This window comes from Juglans regia, chromosome 6, assembly GCF_001411555.2.
Source record: "Juglans regia cultivar Chandler chromosome 6, Walnut 2.0, whole genome shotgun sequence".
NCBI lineage: Eukaryota > Viridiplantae > Streptophyta > Magnoliopsida > Fagales > Juglandaceae > Juglans > Juglans regia.
Genome location: NC_049906.1, coordinates 5,637,610 through 5,658,419, shown reverse-complemented (window position 1 = coordinate 5,658,419; position 20,810 = coordinate 5,637,610). Strand labels below are relative to the sequence as shown.

Genomic DNA, 20,810 nt, shown 5'->3' with positions numbered 1-20,810 from the left:
TCTTATTCATCTTGATGTCAACAATACATTTCTATATGGAGGCTTAGATGATGATGTTTACAAGTAGTTACCACCAGGGTATTTTCGAAAGGGGGACACTCGAGTGCGTAAATTGCAGAAGTTACTCTATGGCCTGAAACAGGCCTCTAAACAATGGAATTCGAAATTTACAACAGTTTTACTTCAACTTGGGTTTCAACAGTCCAAGTCAGATTATTCCTCATTCACAAGGCAAGAAGGAACTGTATTTGTTGCCTTATTAGTATATGTATGATATACTTTTAGCTAGTGGTGACATGGCAATTGTGGAATCAATTAAAACTACTCTCAATGATCAGTTTAAATTGAAGGATCTTGAACCTGTCAAGTATTTCTTGGATATGGAGATTGCTAGAACAAAAAGAGACATTTCTATATGTCAAAGAAAGTATGCTTTAGAATTGTTAGATGGTGCTGGTTTACTTGGTTCTAAATCAGTAAACTTTTCGATGGATATTCGCTGTAAACTCAACAAGGAAGATGGGGAATTATTTAAAGATAGCACAAGTTATAGAATACTTATTAGCAGATTATTGTATCTTACAAACACATGACCAGACATCACTTTTATTTGCATCATCTAAGTTGGTTTCTTGATCAACCTAGAGTACCACACATGCAAGCTGCTTTGAGATTTTTGAAGTACATCAAAAAGGCTCTAGGACAAGGACTTTTTTTCAGCATCCTCTTCCATTCATATAAAGGAATTTGCAGACCTAGATTGGGCTAACTGCCTTGACATAAGAAGATCAGTTTTCGGTTTCTATGTATTTATTGGAGATTCACTTGTGTCTTGGAAGTCAAAGAAGCGAAAAATTGTATCCAGGTCATATGCTGAAGTTGAGTACATGTCCATGACATGTGGAGTGTATGAAATCACATGGATTCTCTCTCTATTTTCAGACTTTTATCAACCACATTCTAAGTCTTCATTATTGTACTGTGTTAATCAAGTTGCATTACATATTGCTGCCAATTCTGTGTTTCATGGAAGAACAAAACATATTGTGTTTGATTGTCACATCATAAGGGAGAAAATACAAGCTAGAATTATTCAAACTCCACATGTGTCTTCAGCCCATCAGTTTCCAATATTCTAACAACACCATTGGGATCTAGTTCTTTCTTTTCTCTTTTGTCCAAGATGAATATATACACATCATCTTGAGGGGGGCTATTGGAGATTTAATTAGGCTATTTTCAATTAAGTCTAACTGATTTTCTGTTTTTACTAGTTAGTTACTTTACTTCGGTTACCTTGATTTTACCTTTATAGCCTTTAGTCTTTTACATGTATAAAAATAGAGTTCTATTGTAACTTCAGAACACATTGAATACAGAATAAAAATTATCTTCTCAGTTGAAGGTTTTACATCATCTTTCTCTAATTTGTAACAAAATGTAAAATTACTAAAAATGAAAAGTTGTAAATATGACAAAATATGCATCACTGAATTTGAAAGCGAAAATCCGTATTTGGACCCCAAATAACATGTACTAATCTCGATCATAGTATTGCCACATGCATTAAAGTTAAATTTTTAGAAAGCAAATAAAACAAATAACAAATAAATGTTAAAGAAATGATAATTGCAGTCGTGAGTATATAAGTATTGTACAATCAGTTTAAAAAAAGTAAATAAATACGGGATGCACATGAAAAAAATTAATTTTTTAATAATAGACCCTGCTCTTTTTCAAAACGACCGCACAATACTTATACACTTTACGATTACATATAATATTACTCTAAATGTTATGGGTTTAATTAGTACCAACAAATAGATAAATGAAACATAATCAAACTTTTTTTTTTTTTTTTTTGTATACAAAATAAACTCACCTTCAAACAAAAGTACATTAAATTGAAAGGCAACATTGTTTTGGGTGGGGGGACTCAAGCTATGCAATGAATGCTCATATACATTATGAACTTTTGTACTTAATAAAACAAAATGAATGACACATTTGACATATGTGTAAAATTGTTCCACCACATCATTATTGGCAGTCCTGGTGACTCCCCAGCGCATTGATTGAGAGATATTTGGTGGTCAGTTACTTCAATGACAACCATAGCATACCTTCTCAGGGCAGTCCAATATCATTCAGGCAATAAATTTTAGAATCAGAAATTTTTGTACTACAAGCCGTGTGGACTAGACTGACTTGTTCTTTCCTTTCATTTTTGTTAATATATATATTTATATATATATATATATATAAATTAAAAAATAATAATGCTAGATACAATTTTTAGTTATATAACTCTCACACGTTATTTTTGAAAAAGAAAATTATTTTAGATATAAAAATATTTTATAAAAAAAAATTTATAAATTAATGTGATTTAATGTAATATATTAAATTATAAATATACTTTTATTATAAAGTAGAACTAACGTATCATATAAAGTCACGTTAGTTTGTAGAATTATTTTTATGAGATTTCTTTATAATTGTCATATTTCTTTTAAAAAAAGTGAGATCTATTATTAAAAAATTATTATTTTTACATGAATCTTATATTTTTATATTTTTTTTCAAAATAAATATATTAAGACCCTCTTTAGATTGAGAGATGAGATAAAATGAGATAAGATATTTTTTGATGAGTTGAATAAAATATTGTTAGAATATTATTTTTTAATATTATTATTATTTTAAAATTTAAAAAATTTAAATTTTTTATTATATTTTATATAAAAATTTAAAAAAATAAAATAAAATAAATTGATATCACTTCCAGATCTAAACGAATTATTTAATTTAAAACTCATAAATATCTAGTTCAAATATTGCGGACCCTAATATCCAGAAGAGAGACCATCATTCACGACAAGTCCATTATGGTAATTTCATTTATCTTTCCTATAGACTGAAATAAAATGGACCCCATTATACAGATGGCCAGCTGTCTGCCATAACCAATACCACATAGAGAGAAGAGAAGCGAAGCGAAAGAATCAGCAAACCTCAATAACCAGCTCCGAATCCCACACGTACACCTGTCGTATCTTTTCCTCTCAATTTAAAAAAACCTCTCCGTTCCCACCATCCACTTGTCCCATTCTGACTCGCTACCTTCCGCATTACAGGCTGGTCTTCATGGTCCCCACCTTTTTTCTTTCCAGCCAACGGAAACCCCTACCATGCGCTGTGTAGCCGTTTTTCTCCTCCTTTTCTTAACAACCCCACCTTCCACAAAGCACCACACCGGCCCTGTTCCCGTTAATACAACGCGCTCTGGAAACGTGTTCGTTCGTACGCGAGTATTCAAACATGCGCGTCAGGGGCTCCCTACTCCCCCACCCGCATCCTGTTGGCAGATACGGCGCCGTTTGTTCAAAGTTTAAAAACATGTTCTCGGCTTGGAAAATTCGTAAGAACGAGGGGCCCACAAGGAATACAGCTGTCACGGCCCGAATCGCCAGCCTGTGGCTCGTTGCCCTAACCTCCTACGTTTCTATTCCTATATAAATACTCTCCACAATTAATCTCTCTCACACACAACTGCAACAAACCCTCTTCATCGGACTCTCTCTTTCATTCATTCTTTCAAAGATCTAGAGGAAGAGAGGTATTCTCACCAATGGCGGCTATCTCCAAGGCTACGTTGTTGATGACTCTCATGGCCGTTATTCTCGCATTGGTCGGTACCGCTCAAGCTCAAACAGCTGAAGCCCCGGCGCCAAGCCCCACCTCCGCTGCCCTCTCCACCTCCCCGTCCTTGGGGTGGGCTTTACTCTGCTCCGTCGTGGCTCTGGTCTTCGGATCTGCGCGCAGGGTCTAAGAGTCTCTCTCTCTCTCTCGAGGCATGTCATTCTCTTTGTGGATTGTTTCACGGCGTGGATGGATGGATCGTATAGGGTGGATTGGGATTTTATGCTTTAGAGTTTGTTCTACTTTTTTAGGGATGAGAATGGTTCTTAGTGGTGAGCTTTTTGACGAGTAACGCAGTAAACGATACATATATAATGCGTTATGGGTTTTGTTGTGGTTTGAGAAATTATGACTATTATTATTATTATTATTCTTGTCAGTAAATAATGGATTTTTCTTATACAGATCTGCCTTTCTATCTCCATGAATCTTGATCTTGAATGCGCACATGCATTTGTATCTCTTTCTTTTTTTCTCTTCTTATCTTAAAATATATTCAGAGAAAAAAGCACGAGAATGGTGCTACACTGCTAAATGCGTGCGCACTAACATTGTTGGCAAGCGAAGCAAATCCCATGCTTTTCCGCACAGAAGTGCTTACTTGCCAGACACGTTGAAACAGTCACATGGTTTTCCACCGGAAAGTCATACGAGTTTGTCTCTTTACAGAGAGGGGGGGAAGAAAGTGGAATACTTTTATGTCAAAAAGTAATTATTAATAATATATTTCAAGTAATTAATTCCCTTGAGGCTTTAAATCGTTGAGCATTTAAAGAGACATGGAGATCCAACACGATTGAGCCTCTTTCTGACCGTCAGAAAGAAAGAAACCTCAAGATTGGTGGTGGGTACAGGAGAATAACGCTTTGGGGGGCGCACTTTCATGTGGTTGGACTGCGATTCTTTTGGAGATTGGAATCATTGAGTAGAACCTAAGTTATTTTCTTCAATAATTGATTACACTGTTAAGAGTTGGCACATTAGTCATCTTCAAGAATTATTTAGGGAAGACTTTTGGTGATTGATTTAAATTGGTCCATATGTTAGTGTGTGATTCTTCCTTCTCTTTATTTTTTCAAGAAAACTTTATTTAGGCTGCGTTGGTTACATAAAATTAAATTATCTCATCTCATCTTATCTCGTATAATCATTATAATTTTTTTAAACTTCTACATAAAATATAATAAATAATTTAATTTTTTTAAATCTTAAAATAAAAATTATATTAAAATTATATTATAATAATATTTTATTTAATTTTCAACAAAATATCTCATCTTATCTGAACTGTGTAACTAAACGATACCTTAATCTTGTGATTGATCCCAATGTAATTACTTCACAAGAGGGATGTCGAGCTCTTGATGTGTGCCTTGTGAGGTGTTTATTTAGATATGATGCCAAATTGAGTATAAAAAGATGGTGAATGAGATTTCTTATTATCTAATGTCACAAATTTTTTAACAAAATATCTCAATTCACTGTCCAAACTTCTCCTTATGTGCTACTTTGAGTCGTACTACCTATATCGAAAGGTGAGAATGTTAAGAATTTAGAAAAGATAATGTAATATTTAAGCGAGCGGAATATAAGAGTGTAATGATTAGATTCAACATATTTTATTAAATAAAAATTATATTTATGATAATTCTACGATATTACAATTATAAGATTGATTCAATTTTTGAAACATCATATGACATGTAGACTATTTTGGGCGGTTGCTTTTTATTTGTTCCTTGAGCTGCGTTAGGATTTGAAGGTATTGCCGTATTGGTATCCCCCGCTCACTAAAAAGTCGTGATGAAGATTCAGTCAGGCAACTGATAGGACCACGAAAAAAAAAAAAAAAAAAATTTGTTGGGCAAGCTTTTGATGTGGCACTCTAATTTGCTTAACAATTGTTTTTAAAAAAATTTTGTGTATTTATTTTTATGTATTTTTTATGTATTTTATTAATATAATTGGTTGTATAATTTTTTTTAATATAAAATAATTATTTTAACTAATCACATTAATAAAATATATAAAAATAATTATACCTAACGAAACTCAATTCTTTTTGGGAAAGAAACGCGGTTTGCAAACTTTTCTCGGCGTATGGGACCAGACAAAAAAGTAATTAAAGGGCATAAAGTTTGAAAATCAGGAGATTCAAAGTTTTGCTTATTTTATATTTCAAGACCTTGGTCGTCTATTCTATAAGTTATTTATGAGAAATTGTTCGTGTGGGTCCTACTCGAGCCTAACGTGTAAAATATACTAAAAGGATAATACTACTATTTCTTTTCTATTTTACCGCTCATCTTTATCGCTTTATTTATTTAATTTTTTTTTACGTAATGATTAAAAAAATATTTTTTAATAATATTATAATATTTTTTATTTTTTAAAAAAATATTAAAAAATACTAAAAAAATAAAATAAAACTTTATAACTAACAATAGCTCACAGCTGTAACTGGGAGGGGTGAGTGTAGCAGCACTCATACTAAAATAATAACATCTAAGTAGAGACCAATTTCTATTATAAAAAAAAAATTATTTAGTCTCAAAGTGATTATATAAAAATAAATTTATAAATTAATGTAATTTGATGTTGTATATCAAATTGTAAAATTATTTTTATTATAACGTAGATCTAATAGATCCTATAAAATTATATTAATTTATTGTTTTATTTTATATAATTTATTTATATATGCATCAGTTCTTATATATTTATATTTGTTGTGGTTTTTATTTTTTTATATATTTTTTAAAAAAATTTACAGTCGGTAGAAATTTCTTCGGTGGCTATAGCGGCTCCCTTTCTATTAAGTTTGATGTGCGATAAAAGTAGAAAAATAAAAAGTTTCATGTGGACCTGGCCATGTGCCAACCATAAAGAATGTAAAAAAAAAAAAAAGGCCACCCACAACAAAATCATTCATTTTATACTTTATGTACAAGATTTTCAAATAAAGTAAGCTTCTTATGAGCATTTGATATGTGTCTTTCCTTTTGCATTAGACCATCTTGAAATAAGATGAGATAATTTTATTTTTTTTTAATATTGGTACCGGAAGTTAATCCATGAGTGCACAGACTCTTGACAAGAAATGTTTTGCAACAAATAATAAGATGAGATAACTATTCTCAAAAAACTTAACTAATAGATACATATAATAAACCATACAATATTTATTATTATATCAAGCTGTTTAAATATCATTAAATAATACTTGAAAATATTCTAAAATTCAATTTATTTTATCTTTAGACAAAATTGAAGGCAAAGGCCAATGTAAGCTTCGTTCCAACTTTATCATTTGCAACCCAACCAAAACAAGAAAAATAATTAGGAAAAAGATAGAAGTCAAGAATAAAAGGAATAAATAATTAAATTCTTTTCATTCCTTCAACAAGTGAAAGGTGAAGATGATTCACACAGTTCTTACATTTTTCTTTTCTTACATATTTCTCATCATATTAAACACTATCTTCCTCGCACAATCCTACCACAACAATGCTCATTTCCCAAAGGAGAATTTATCTTCTACTCAGAGTCAGAATCCATGTTGCCCATCGCCTTTAACCCTCTTGGTCTCTGCACCAAATAAAGCCAACCCTTTTAGATGATATTGTTTTCTTTCTAAAAGTCTTGATCTTTTGTCATTCAAATTTAAATTCTGTACAGATTGAATAGCAAGTGAATAAATTCAAATTTGGTTTGCACATGAGTCCACTTTGTAAACTCCTCTATTAAAAGAATGAAACTAAGGCCTCGACCGTTTTTACAGATGAGATGAGTTGGAGATAAAAGTTAAATAAAATATTGTTAGAATATATATTTTTTAATATTATTTTTGTTTTAAAATTTAAAAAAGTTGAATTGTTTATTTTATTTTGCATGAAAATTTTAAAAAATTATAATGATTAAATGAGATGAGAATGATTGTGAAAACAAACGAGACCTAAAAATTCAAATGAGTTTCTGTAGAAAAGCAAAATAAGGTTGAATAAATAAAAGAAATGGTACCTTCTTAGATATCTTCTTCTCCCTGACCTCGTATCGTTCCAGAGTCAGATCACACAACCATGCTCCTGGGCTAACCAACTGTGAAGCAAATTGCACCAAACAAAACAGAATGAGATGCCATGTAAGATATCTTGCACCCTTTCATTATAGAGAAACCATAAATAAATAAATAAAACTTCTTCCTCACGCTTCAGCTACGGGACTGACTTCCAAATTCTCAGCTTTTATTTCAAGGGAAAAGAAACTCAATCGACATGGAAGTGATTATCAATCGACATGGAAGTAGTTTCACATTAATGATAACTTTGAGGGGGCAAAACATGGAACTCATTAGTAGCATACAATTAAATAATCCGACAATTATTGGACAAGTAATAGTATTTTATGAGCACCTCACCTTCTACGGGCCTTATTTGTTTTCACACATAAGATAAGAATAGATAAATGAGATAAGATAAATTGAAATAAGATATTTTTAAAATATATATTTTTAATATTATTTTTATTTTAAAATTTGAAAAATTTAAATTATTTATTTTATTTTATATGAAAATTTAAAAAAATTATAATAATTAAATAAGATAAAAAGATAAAGATTGTGAAAACAAGCAAGGCGTTGTATTTCTATTTTAATTCGATGCATCTTTATTTTTTTTTTTAAATACACTCTAATTATTTGCTCTTGCCATTTTTAATTTTTTAGCCTAACAAAACAAACAAAAGACAGCTCTTCCTGTACACTAAATTGAACAGAGGTGAAAGAAAATAATAATAAACAGAGATAACGTGAATAAAAAAAAGGCAATCATGCGCCTCTTCCACTTGTCCACTAGCTAGCTAGTGTGGTCCAACTTGGAAAACAATTCTGCAACCACATGATTAATTAAAGGGTCTGCACAATACCAAATATATCCTCAAAGATAAAAAGGGTTTTTCTACGAAAATGGACAAGAAAGGGCCCCACTGGCTCCTTGGTCGATGTCTTTTAATGTCGGCCACACTCAACCAAAATGACAATACAATTTCCATCAACTTGTAATATAAAATTCAATTATATTGTAACCGTACACCTGGCCCGCTATGCACCGTCTATCCCGGTCCTCTATTCCACTGTTGGGCCAGTGATGACCGGGTGTTATCAGAATTTACCGACACGTGTAGGTTTCCATCTCACCGAACATAACATTTTATATCTATAGCTTCAAATATTTAATAATTTTCTAATTACTTAGAAATAATTATTAAATAATCATAAAATTAATATCATCTTGACTAATATTTATCGTGCAAGATTTCTTAAACTTCAATACTCTAATTTTTAAATTAAAAAACAAAAAATATAGTTAGTCTTAGGACAAGTCTAGCATACTCTTACTTAAAAAAATGAAGTTTTTTTATTAAAAAATAATTTTTTTACGAAACTATTAAATATATAAAAAAAAGTGTGCAAAATTTACAATAAGACGAAAAAATAATTATTTTATATATATATATATATTTTTTTTGTTTTTGTAAACCTAATTTGTCTGACTCGAATGATCTAAACTTTCGGTATCACTATTGGGTACGCATCATGGGACTAAGAGACACGTGTTCGCATCCCAGTTTTTCATGCGAGGATCTTGTCCCCTCACAAACTTTCTCTGCTTTTCCGAGAGCAAAGAATATTAAGCAAAGCAGATCCAAGACTAAAAAAAAATGGACTTATCTTCCTGAATAAAACATCAAAACAAACTCCTCAAAAACCGCATCCTATACTACCAAAAGACGCTCGTTAAAAAAGGAAAATGGCCTTGCAATCGACGGAACCTTTTGCCTTGTGCTCCAAGCGTTGAATCTTGACTTTTTCTCGGTGTGATTAAAAAATATATGTTTTTATTAATAATTTAATAAAAAAGAGAGAGAGAGGAGAAAATTGAAGCTTACATTGAGGGTGCGCTGGATGAATTTTGCTCGCTTCTTGGGTCTTTGAGGCAGTTTGGACCCCTTAATGGCCATGAAATCTTCCTCTTTCTCCTTGTTAGTCAAAGCAATGACGAATTTCGGTGGCCACACCGGGGGTATCGCCTCGCCGCTCCCGGACGACGATCCGCCGCCCTTCTTGCTGTCGTGCGCAGTCTCCGACGACGCCGCAGACTTGTTATTCTCATTGTGATTGTTGTGATGGTGGTGGTGGTGAAGGTTGATGCTATGGTTATTGGCCTGATTCCCTCTCTTATCGTGGGCACCACCCCTGTCGGGCGACGCAATTCCCCTCGCGACTCCGTTGCTCTGTCCTCTCATCGCACCTGATGCCTCCGAGTTCCTATTAGCAACACAAAGAACCAACAACAATTACGAAATTGACCTTCGGACGATCTAGATTGGTGCGGGCAAGCAAAGGGAAGCAGGCATAATCGCGTCGGGTGTTAAGAAAGGGAGTGGTTAAGATAAGATGGGCACGCCTGGTTTTCCCGTAGGTTTTAAGCCGTTGGATTTGAGAGTGAACTTTTTGGTGGTGTTATTGAAAAGTGGACAGTGATGCGGAATGGAGGTGGACCGGTATTCTTAATCGTATTTCATCTGACGGCTAGAAATGGATTAGATGATGGAAAAATGAGATTTTGGAAGGACGCGTGGAATCGGAACTGACCGTTACACGTTTCCAACGAGTCCAGGTCATGAGGCGATGTTGGGCATAGTGGATCAGATGCAGTGGAGATGTGATCAGGTGCGGGTAAGAAAACAATAAAAGACTAAAGCTGTCCTACGTGTAAGTGCCTAATTGGAAACCTAAAGACTGCTTAGAATACTTCTACTTTGCCCGAATATGATCTCTAATTAGTAATGAATGCAAAAAAGAAAAACACGAAAAATAATTGTTAATCATAGGATTATGTCGAGGTCATAAGATAGGGGAATAATAGTAAAAAAATAAAAAATAATAATAAAATAATATCATTTCATTTGTTTTTATAATTCTTTTAAATTCATTTTATTTTATTATTATAATTTTTAAAATTTTTACATATAATAAAATTAACAATTTAATTTTTTTAAATATTAAAATAAATATAATATTAAATAAATATATTTTAATAATATTTTATTTAATTTTTAATTTTAATCTCATCTTATTTAATTTTAAATTAAATGATGCCTAAATGATGTGTTTATTTATTAAAAAAAATCTTTCAAATTTGATCTTCGAGCATTAAATGCTAGAAACTAGAAAGTCTCAATTATAATTAGGACCTAAAGGAGAAGACAGGATAGAACAGAATCATTTCCACGCAAGAGAAGCAACAGAGCACAAGACTATTAGACTTATCATCAACAATATTTGAGTCTTTGACCATACATAATAACACTAGGCAAAATCAAGTACAAGCAAGAAAGAAAATGATAAAGATGTCCAGTTGTGATAAAACCAAAGTCACACTCAAAGAAGAAAATAAAGGCAGCTGAAGATTCCAAAAGCTCAACCTTATCTGATTTCTAAAGATGAGGTTCACACAACAAGCTATAAGGTACAGAGATGAATTAAATATTTGCTTAATATTTCTTTAATTTTCATATTTGCTATCTCAATTAGTAAATAAAAATCTTATTTAATTTAATTTAAAAGAACTCATTAGCCAATATCTAGATAGGTAATCCCAATAACAAAAGCGGGTGAAAATGACTAAACGAGCCTTATGGATATTATCCAGCCCAAAATGTAGCATTGAGGTTAAAAAACTAGTCCATCCAAACTAACTACCCCAAACAAGACGGTTCGTAGCTGAAATCACACGTTAGAGACCTAAATTGTGTCACCACTAAACAGTCCGTCCAAGTTGGCGTGCTTTATGATTGAGCCCATCCTAGGGGGGGGGGAATTGAATTATATCATTCCATAAATATATGAATGTTTGTATTTTGTCTCAAATTCTCAAATATCTTTTTTTGACAAAATTCTATGGCATTATGATTCAAAGTCTCTTAAAACAACACTGTCGATGATTGGGATTAGTATTTTATCATTCATTTTTTTTACCACTTTCCTAACTCTATGCAACAGATCCGGCGGCGATGCTTTTCTTCGGGTCCTCCAATTCGATCCGAACAGGATTTCGACAGTGTTACAGAAAAGGTTTGAAAAGCACGCCCACGAGTCACTTATCTAGATTTCAACAAGTTATATACTCGACAGCCAATGAAAGTGCCTAGCACCCATCCCACCGGCGAGGCAGAGCAGGGCGACTCGGCGTAGCGTGTGCCACACGCGCAGGAAACATCACAGAATTATATGCGTGTTCATGCATTGAAAAGTCAAGAGTGAGAGAGAGTTGTATAGAGTACCTGAGAATTCGCTGCGATGGTGGCGGCGGCGGCGGCTGAGGGGAAGGGTGTCGCTGACGTAGATTCAAATACCCATTACCATGATTACCACCGCCGGGCTGACTCAACGAGTCCTTATCGGCCCTCACGACCCGCCGGTCCACCCGAACCGTGGTCCTTTGAGCCGGGGCGGTCGGGTCGTTGTCCTTGACCTGGACCTTCATGCACCTGAGCCGCTTCCGGTTCCCCCACTGCAACACGAATTCCGACGACGTCGTCGTTTGTGTGATGGTCTCGGAACCAGCTGGTCTCAGCAACGAGGTTCCGTCCGTTCCGGTTGTCTCTCTACCGTTTGTATGGATTGCGTTCGCATTATTAGTAAGATTGCTGCTCCTCAGAGACAGAGAGTCCTTATCCATCTTCTGTACGTTAACGTACAAAGCTGTCCCATTCCATAGAAGATAATTAGTAATTATTGAGGTTAATCTATGTATGAAAAAAGGGTAACGTTCAATTAAAGAAGAAGAAATTGGATTTGGAAATGGCTACCCAGCAACCTCCATAAATAATAAACAAAAAACGAGGGAAGAGCGAAGATTGTGGAAGATGCGCATCGGACGGTCCAGGATTTGTGAAAAAAATGGTGGAAATCTCGCCCTTGGGGTGAGATGGGGGAATCACATAGAAGATATGAAATGGGTGATGAGGAAATTGGAGATAACGAAAAACAGAGCAAGTGCGAGATTTTCAATTGAAGCTCTTTTCGGTCACTATGAAAATGCGTGAAAGTCTTGAGAAAGATTAGAAACCTCAAATCGGTTACAGAAGAATCAAAGGAGTGGCTAGTGTTGGATTTTCCGGACATTAAGATGAACAAGAATTATACTCTCCTTTATTTTTCTCAGGTTTTTCGGAAGCCAAACAGAGGGTCATCGGGTCAGAAATGGCCTTCGCAATTCAGACGCCGTCAAAAGAGAGATCCTAGCAAAAGCTTCACAGATAAATAGAGGAATTTTGACCCACAAGGCTTTTCCTTTCCATTGCAGAAAATTCAAGGGTAGACTAACACTAAAAAAATATGGAGGAAACAACAAAAGACCAAATAAATCCCATATAAGGCCAAGTGGTTGGGAGAACTGAAATTTCTGGAGAAGGCCATAGATGGAGGAAAAGTCTTCAATTCGGGATTTTTTCAGAGAGAAGAGGAACCCAATGCAATCCGATAGTCGCAGAGAGAGAGAGAGAGAGAGAAGAGTTGAGAAAGATAGAGAGGAAAGCCATGGAAATGGTCATTACCGGAGAATTATCAACTCTGATTCAAAAGATAAAAGTCCAAAATCGGAATTATTTTCCCAAAAAAAATCCAGAGTTGGACACGCTGAATACAAAGAACCAAAGAAATCAATGCTTCGTTGAAGGCATTCAAATCCGATTCACCGTATAAAAGCCCCTCAAGAACCAACATCAAATTTCCTAAGCTGAACTTGAAAACCGCCACACAGAAATCCTCGATCTTCTCATTAGATGATGATTTCTCACCTGCACCACACAGATTCTGCCACTGTCACCCAGGGAATTCACAGAAAACGGGCCTTCCTCTCGAGTCTTCAAACTAACAAAAATGCAAATCTATGACCGGGATTCAACAAAACGGTGACATTTCAGAGCCCAAACCTTGGACTCCCATGCAAGAATCCAATATCTCTAAAAGAGATATTATCCTTATTGTTTATAGAAAGGTTCCAGATTTCTTCTAAAAACCACTCAAATCTATCCGAAATGTATCTGCAAAACAGAAATTGAACACAAACAAAGAACGTCTCAGATGATAAATCCCATGAAAACAAGAAGAAATCAAAGTCTGCTTCGAAGTGGAGACCTCTGAACTCGAAATTCTCGACCGTCTCTCTGTAATCTTCAATGAAACGAACCCGATCTTCGCAATCAGCCACGCAAATAAGAACAGAATCCACTTAGAATTCCTTCTAAGGAACCCCGTCCAAAGCTCTTCAAATGTTATCTGCACCAAAAAAGAGAGTTATTCTCAGAAGAATAAATACACGAGACCTCTATAAAATTCCACCCTGTGCTCAATTACAAACCTCCTTCTTCCTCCCTCTTCACAAGCTTCAGATCCTCGACCTTCCTTCAGACTTTCAGTAGAGTTCTCATGAATTCTCTCCCGAATTACCTTCTTTGGCATCTAAAAACACGACAGAAGGAAAAAGAAAATCCGTAGCGAAAATCAGAGAGAAAAGAGCAAAACTTCAGAGAGCTTCTTCCTTCTTGTTCTTCTGATAAAACGAAATACTCTCTCCCCCTTTCAAAACCCAGTTTATATACCCCCTTCTCCCACTCTCCGTTACACTTGAACCGTCCAAGGGTGAGCAAGCCTGACCCTCCGTTGACGATCGTAGGGCTCTCCTAAGCTCCTATCTTAAACCGTCAACCCCGTCTCTTGTAAAATCCCGTTACGGCGTTTTAATGGCTTTCGTTGGCCCTAAAATCAAGTATCACGCCGTCAATCGAACTAACAGAACCCTTAACGTCGTCTGTTTTTTTTTTTTTTTTTCCTTTTGTTAATTTGTTTATTTTTAGAGCGATACTACTCCAACCGTTAAAAGCTCTAACTAGTGTATTTAGAATGTGTTTTTTTTTATATTTTTTTACATATATTTTTTTAACACATTTAAATATATTTAAAAAATAAAAAAATTATAATATTATTAAAAAATACCTACCGAATCATTAAATAAAAAATAATAATAATAAAAAAATTAAAAACTCACAGTAGAAATTAACGATAAAAATTTAATTAGTACTTTGTCGTGGGCGGGTATGAATGACGCGGATCGGGTGTGGAAGGAACTATAGGTGGTAACTACGGTCAGTGGTTCTAACCATGGTGTTTTCTTGGACTTAGATTCTAACCATGGTTGGTTTTGAGACAGTTTTCAAATATCGTAAATAAACCATAATTATCAATTTTCTTTCTTTCTTTTTTCCATTCTTCTTTGATAAAATAGGAACAAACCATAAGGTCTTGTGAGTATGGAGTTGACCAAATTGTTTGAATCTTGGCCCTTAGGAGACGTTTGGATTTGAAGATGATTTGAGATGAATTGAGATGAATTGTAAATAATAATGAGATGAGTTGTGAATAGTAATGAGATTTGTGAATTAAAGTTGTTGAATAGTAATAAATAATAGTGAGATGAGTTGAGATAAATTGAGATGACTTGTGAATCCAAACGTCTCCTTAGTATATCCCTTAGTGCCTTTAGAACACTTGCTCATAGTCTATGACATCCAGAATTGATAGCTTCATATATGTTTATTAACTCTTGTGCAACATTTTATATGCAATCTCAATAGTTTGTGATGATTAAGGAAAAATAAGCAGTGAGTAGTAATTAGTACAACAAGAAGAATTTAACCGGAATTCAAGAAGGTAGAAGAGAGTCAGAAAAAAATAGTATTATATATAATTATAATTTATATTATTATATATTATATATAATATTAAAAATTATTATATATAATATTAAAAAAACATTATTTAAATATATTATAGTAAACTAGTCTGATCCTAAAAATTATAGAACCGGGTCCGATTCCGACCGGTTTTGGCATTTTAGAAATCGGTTTTGGACCGGACTCTTGTTTAGGCCGGTTCGGGCCGATTTTTCGGTTAAAATTTATACCCCTACAAGTCAAACCAGTGTATAGACATATCGTCCACGTTATTTAAATGATAAAATTTAATATATGAGATTCAAATTTTAAAATTTATCTTTTAAATCAAATTATATTATGTAAGAACATTACTAGATGTGCTCTATACACACTTGTTCAAGAATAGAATTTTTCTTTCTATATTGTAGCAGTTAGTTTTTTTAACTCTGGCTTTTCCAAGAGACTTCTACACTTTTTTGTTGGCTTTGGCCCCTGCTTCTCTTACAATTGTTGCTCTAGTTGGGGAGCAGGTTCAGAAAAGTAGTACAAGCACTTTCATATTATTTTTAAACATTTCCCTTAGTACAGAGCAGTCTATCTTATAGGAGCTTGCTTGATTCTATTTACACTGAAGCAATCTTAGGAACTATTATCAAAATACAACAGGATTATGAATATGTATATGTATCAACACATTTCAAGCTCTGGTCTTTCGAAGACAGTGCATTAAACTTTAATCATGCACTGAATCCCTTGTGCAGAGAGCTCCAAGGCCAAGAAGGGATGCTGACACAAGCTTGAGCTGATGCTTCATCCATCTGCTCCTTCTGAATCCCGGCATTACAAATGTTTGCAAAGGCTCTCATGTGTTTCATCCCGTACTGTGAGAGGGATCCGCAATGTGTCTCGAAAGTCCTCACCTACACAGGTAATTGTTCAGGATGCACATTTAATCCATACATATATAGCAGGAGTATCTAGACGAAATTTAAAGAAAAAAAATGTGGGATTTTTGAGTACCAACCTTTTAGCAAGATGTGGGGTTAGTGATCTGGGTTATTTTTTGTTAGAATAAATGAAACAAAATAAGACAGTGTTTACAGAACTGAGCAAGAGGCTGGAAATTGGTAATATTACCAGTGTCTTAAGGCAACCCCAGTCATCAACAAGTGGTTGCCCAGCAGGTCGAACAATATTGAGAACCACAGGACCTTTCTCAATTCCAAATAGGAGCTTCCCAGTAAGTTTCACACTGTCATCTATATGCATTCTATGCGACATTGCTTCAACAAACTGCTTTTGGGCTTCAACTTTCCTAGGAGAGCCTTCTGGAGCCTTGCGGAACTGCCAAAGAGCTACCCATTAAAGAATGAAAGCTTCCAAACAAAAAATGTTGACGTGTTACCACTATATAATGGAGAGCTCTTTATATTTCCAACGAAAGCATGATAATTTGACATCAAGATAGAAACTACAAAGGTTACATCTGATGACCCATGTTCAAAAAGCCACTTGCATTACTAGGAGTTAAGGGTAAAACAACAGATAAATTTCAAAAGGCATAGGAGTTGGGAAACAAACCTTATCCCAAAAATGGATGAGATCAGCATCTCGTTGGTTGATAGCTTTTGTAGATGGCCTCAAGTAATTCTCATTTACATTAGTAAGGTTAACATTTGTAGGATTTGTACCAATATACAGGTAAAGGTGGTCATTGTTAAGATTTGTATCACCATATTGCATGACATGAGAGCCATATGCAGAATTTCCATTTGCAGTCCTACTTTTAACCTGTGAATGCCAGAATAATGAACCCAATAAATGCTATCAGCACTTGATAAGAGCAAGGACAGCAACTAGACACTTTCAATACAACAGACCCTTGAAACACATATTTTTTGTTCTTGTATTTACACCCATTGCTCACGTGAAAGAAATTCAGGCCCACCAAGACTCAAATTAGAATAAAATATTTAAATGGTAATAAACATCAACTCTGAGAGAAATATTAGTAGAAGTGACAGTGGTTTCTCTCAATCTCTCTTCCCCCTTCTCCTAGCCCCAGTAACAGTCTATAACAATGCAATTGGTTCTTACCAGTTCATACTGCTGCTGCAAGGTTTCAGTCCGCAGATTGCTAATGTCACTGGTCACAAACTCAAACTGTTAAGACTTGTAAAAGAAATTATATCGTGAACAAAAACATTTTTATGCAACTAAAATATTGTTCTTTGTAATAAGAGCACAACAACAGTGATCAGATAAAAAAATCAAAATAACTAGAGAGGAAAGCTGCATCTTGTGATACATATAGACCAATGAAAAAGAGAGGCTACAGATTTCAGCAAACATCCAATTACCATGCAAATTTTATATTTTATGAAATTCTCATTTTTAGGTGGTTGTGCACGTACAAAATCTGCTTAGCCAAGTAAATTGACACCAATGCAAAGATAATTGCACATGTATCTAAAGGAAACTAATCATGGTATAACTGACAAGAACCTGACATTATCAAGCTGCTTTGTTTCCCTTATACTATGAGGAATGCTGAGCATACCTGTCTTCCATCCAAGCAACGCTATACAAATCACCCAAACAAGTTTCATATTCAGGGGGAGGACTGGGATCCTCTCCAGGGCAATAAGTTCCCCAACTACTCTCTTCTGCATTTGATGCTGTAGTTGCATAGATGTTCAAACCTTCTGGAAGAAGACCCTCAAAAATGCTTCCGGACTCACAAGCTTCTAGATAAAATACCTATAATTTTACATAGTTAACCTAAAATTTAAGTTCCCACCGGAACATAGTATGCATCAAGGAAATCATAGTTGAATCAATTACGTACCAAACTTTTATAGGTCCCAGAAGCATGCTTCTTCTTCAAGACTTTTATCAGATCGTCAGCATAGAGATAAGGATAAGTAGGCATCCCTAAAAAAATTATAATATGGATAAGAGAGTATTAAATTCATTAATTGGTCAAGTCTTTCAAAATTAGAATTCTGAACAACTTTTATAAACTAATACTGATGAAGTCATGGAACCAGCAAAAGGAAAGTAACACAAAAGTAAGTCATCTGATGAATGCAAACAAAAGCAAGGTACATAATACTAGAAGAAACACAATGCTAGAGGGATACTAACCAAGCACACCAGGACCCCCATGATCACTATAGTATATGAAGATATGATCATTGGGACCACTATCAACAACCTTCCCACTGCCCCCAGTAAGAGCAGTTCTATTTCCAAGGATAACAGCGAAAAAGTTGCCAACAGTAACATCTTCCCCAGTATAATCCTAACATAACAAAATCCACATGAGGGGGATAATTACGACTTACAGAATCACCAGTATTTTAAAGCCTTAAGAAAAGAAACCCAACCTTTGGCACTCCTTTGTACACATCAGAGCCGTTCGGGCTGTTAATGATAACTCCAGGCTTTGGATTCTCTTCATTTAAAGCAATGTCATCATACATGAAAACAATAATGTTCTCATCTTTCAAACCATCTTTCCTTAAGATCTGGTATGCATGACAAATATCAGCCTGGGAAGAAAAATGAGAAAAAAAAAGCGCCCATTAGCAAACTCAATAAAACAATAAGATCAAATTATAAACAAGAGATTATTATTTCTTGCTAAGCTCTAAATAAAACATGAGTATGTCCAAGACATACACTGCAAGAAAAACCAATAACAAAATACTTCACTCAAGCAATAGTAACTCGTTAAACTAGTCAACAGAACTATATATGCTGCAAAGCACATGATTTTCTTGTTAATCCTCTTTCTCCATCTTGTATTATCTTCGTTCATTCACCAATATTATTACTCCATAGCCCAATTACAAGGTAATAAGATTTAATTGGGATATCATCCACAGTGAGACAAATAACTGAAATTCCCATAGAATTTTACCACTCTAGACCATATCTTAATATGTACAACTAGTGGATACAAAATAAAGCGCAAAACTGAAAATAATAAAGAAATTCCAACAATTTGAAATCGGAGAAAATAAACAAGGCGTTATAGTAACTAGAAGGTTAATTTTTGGTGCTTTTAGACACCATAAGAACAGTACAAAGTGAGAGTTAAAAATCAATCTCCGGTTAACCTCACTTTTTCGGAAACCAAATTGAAGTTTCTTAAATCCCAAACCAATAATAAGAAACAAGAGCAATAAAATCTCAAGACACAATTCATAGACAACCGAAAATAAAATTAAGAAAAGGAAACAAGTTAGATAATTGCGAAATACAAGTCAAGAAACATACACCAATCAAGAAAGAGAAATAATTAAAAAATGGAAATTAAACTAACCTGATGCCTGTAATTCCAGTAGCCACTAGAGCCGGCAATCAGTACTGCCCATCTGGTCCCTGATGTGTCGTCATCATCATCATCAACAACACCGCTGACTCTGTCGAAGAATCTAGAGGCTTCTGAGGGCAATCGGAGATGGTCTTCAGTTGGGTACCTCCTGGCCGCAGCCGAACCGTAGAGGCCAAGGAGGAGGAGGACGACGACGATGGAGGATATGCGATTCATGGCATCGAGCAGTGGATTTCAGACTAGTGAAGCGGCTTTAAACAGAGAGCGGGTGATTTCCATGTTTCATTGGTTGGTGGTTGCTTTGACTTTAGTCAATTCCAATTAATTAAGGACAACAAGGAAAATATGTACATGAAAACAACAATGCATTTATTAAATGATATTGACAATAACTTTTTATCCGCACACCTATTTGTATGAAAAATAATTATTACATAGGTGAGTGTTTAAATATTATGTAATCATTTTAAAAAATATATATATATATAATTTATATAAAAATAAATTAATTTTTTAATAATAAATTTAATTAATTACATAATATTTATATATTTTATAATTATAAGTAATATTAATTATTTTTATATTCGCCTCTCTTATTTTTTTATTTTTTTGGATTGACGTTGTTTTCCCTGTAGGGGTAATCTACATTGACTTTTTATGTAACCCGGCCCAGGCCCACGTCCCAAGTCCATCAAACAATCCCCCGATCAAACTCTCTTATGCAAAACAACTTCAACGTGTAACCTAGAGGTGACAATATGCATTGCAATCCGTAAATAATAACAACAATAATTAGTGGATTTTGTTAAATATTTTAACATGAAACAATAATATTGAGATATTTGATTTTCTATAATTAATGAAAATAAATAACAACAATTAGAACATATACCTAATTCTTACAGTTTAATGCAGAATCTGAATGTTTAGTAAAAAAATACTCAACATTTCAATGATTTCATTAACATGTTTATATCATGGATAT

The 20,810-nt window shown here is 34.1% G+C and overlaps 2 protein-coding genes across 3 annotated transcripts; both read right to left on the bottom strand.

The window, feature by feature from the left end:
• Nucleotides 1-7,068: 7,068 nt before the first annotated feature.
• Nucleotides 7,069-14,333, bottom strand: LOC109014533. Of its 2 annotated transcripts, none has more exons than XM_018997030.2 (7): nt 14,127-14,333; nt 13,904-14,044; nt 13,564-13,809; nt 12,046-12,466; nt 9,649-10,027; nt 7,723-7,800; nt 7,069-7,290 (listed from the first exon to the last, which is right to left on the bottom strand). In XM_018997030.2, the coding sequence occupies exons 4-7, from the start codon at nt 12,441-12,443 to the stop codon at nt 7,240-7,242; spliced, it is 906 nt and encodes a 301-aa protein (XP_018852575.2). In that variant the 5' UTR covers nt 12,444-12,466; nt 13,564-13,809; nt 13,904-14,044; nt 14,127-14,333; the 3' UTR covers nt 7,069-7,239. The 2 variants fall into 2 exon arrangements, with proteins under 2 accessions (XP_018852575.2, XP_018852576.2); XM_018997031.2 differs by having other exon boundaries at nt 13,321-13,809; nt 14,127-14,327.
• A 1,678-nt stretch (nt 14,334-16,011) lies between these two features.
• Nucleotides 16,012-20,169, bottom strand: LOC109014534 (vacuolar-processing enzyme-like). Its single transcript, XM_018997032.2, has 9 exons — nt 19,811-20,169; nt 18,870-19,034; nt 18,628-18,784; nt 18,329-18,414; nt 18,041-18,240; nt 17,578-17,626; nt 17,062-17,271; nt 16,618-16,824; nt 16,012-16,400 (listed from the first exon to the last, which is right to left on the bottom strand). Exons 1-9 carry the CDS (start codon nt 20,036-20,038, stop codon nt 16,218-16,220), a joined length of 1,485 nt encoding a protein of 494 aa, XP_018852577.1. The 5' UTR covers nt 20,039-20,169; the 3' UTR covers nt 16,012-16,217.
• Between the last annotated feature and the right edge of the window lie 641 nt (nt 20,170-20,810).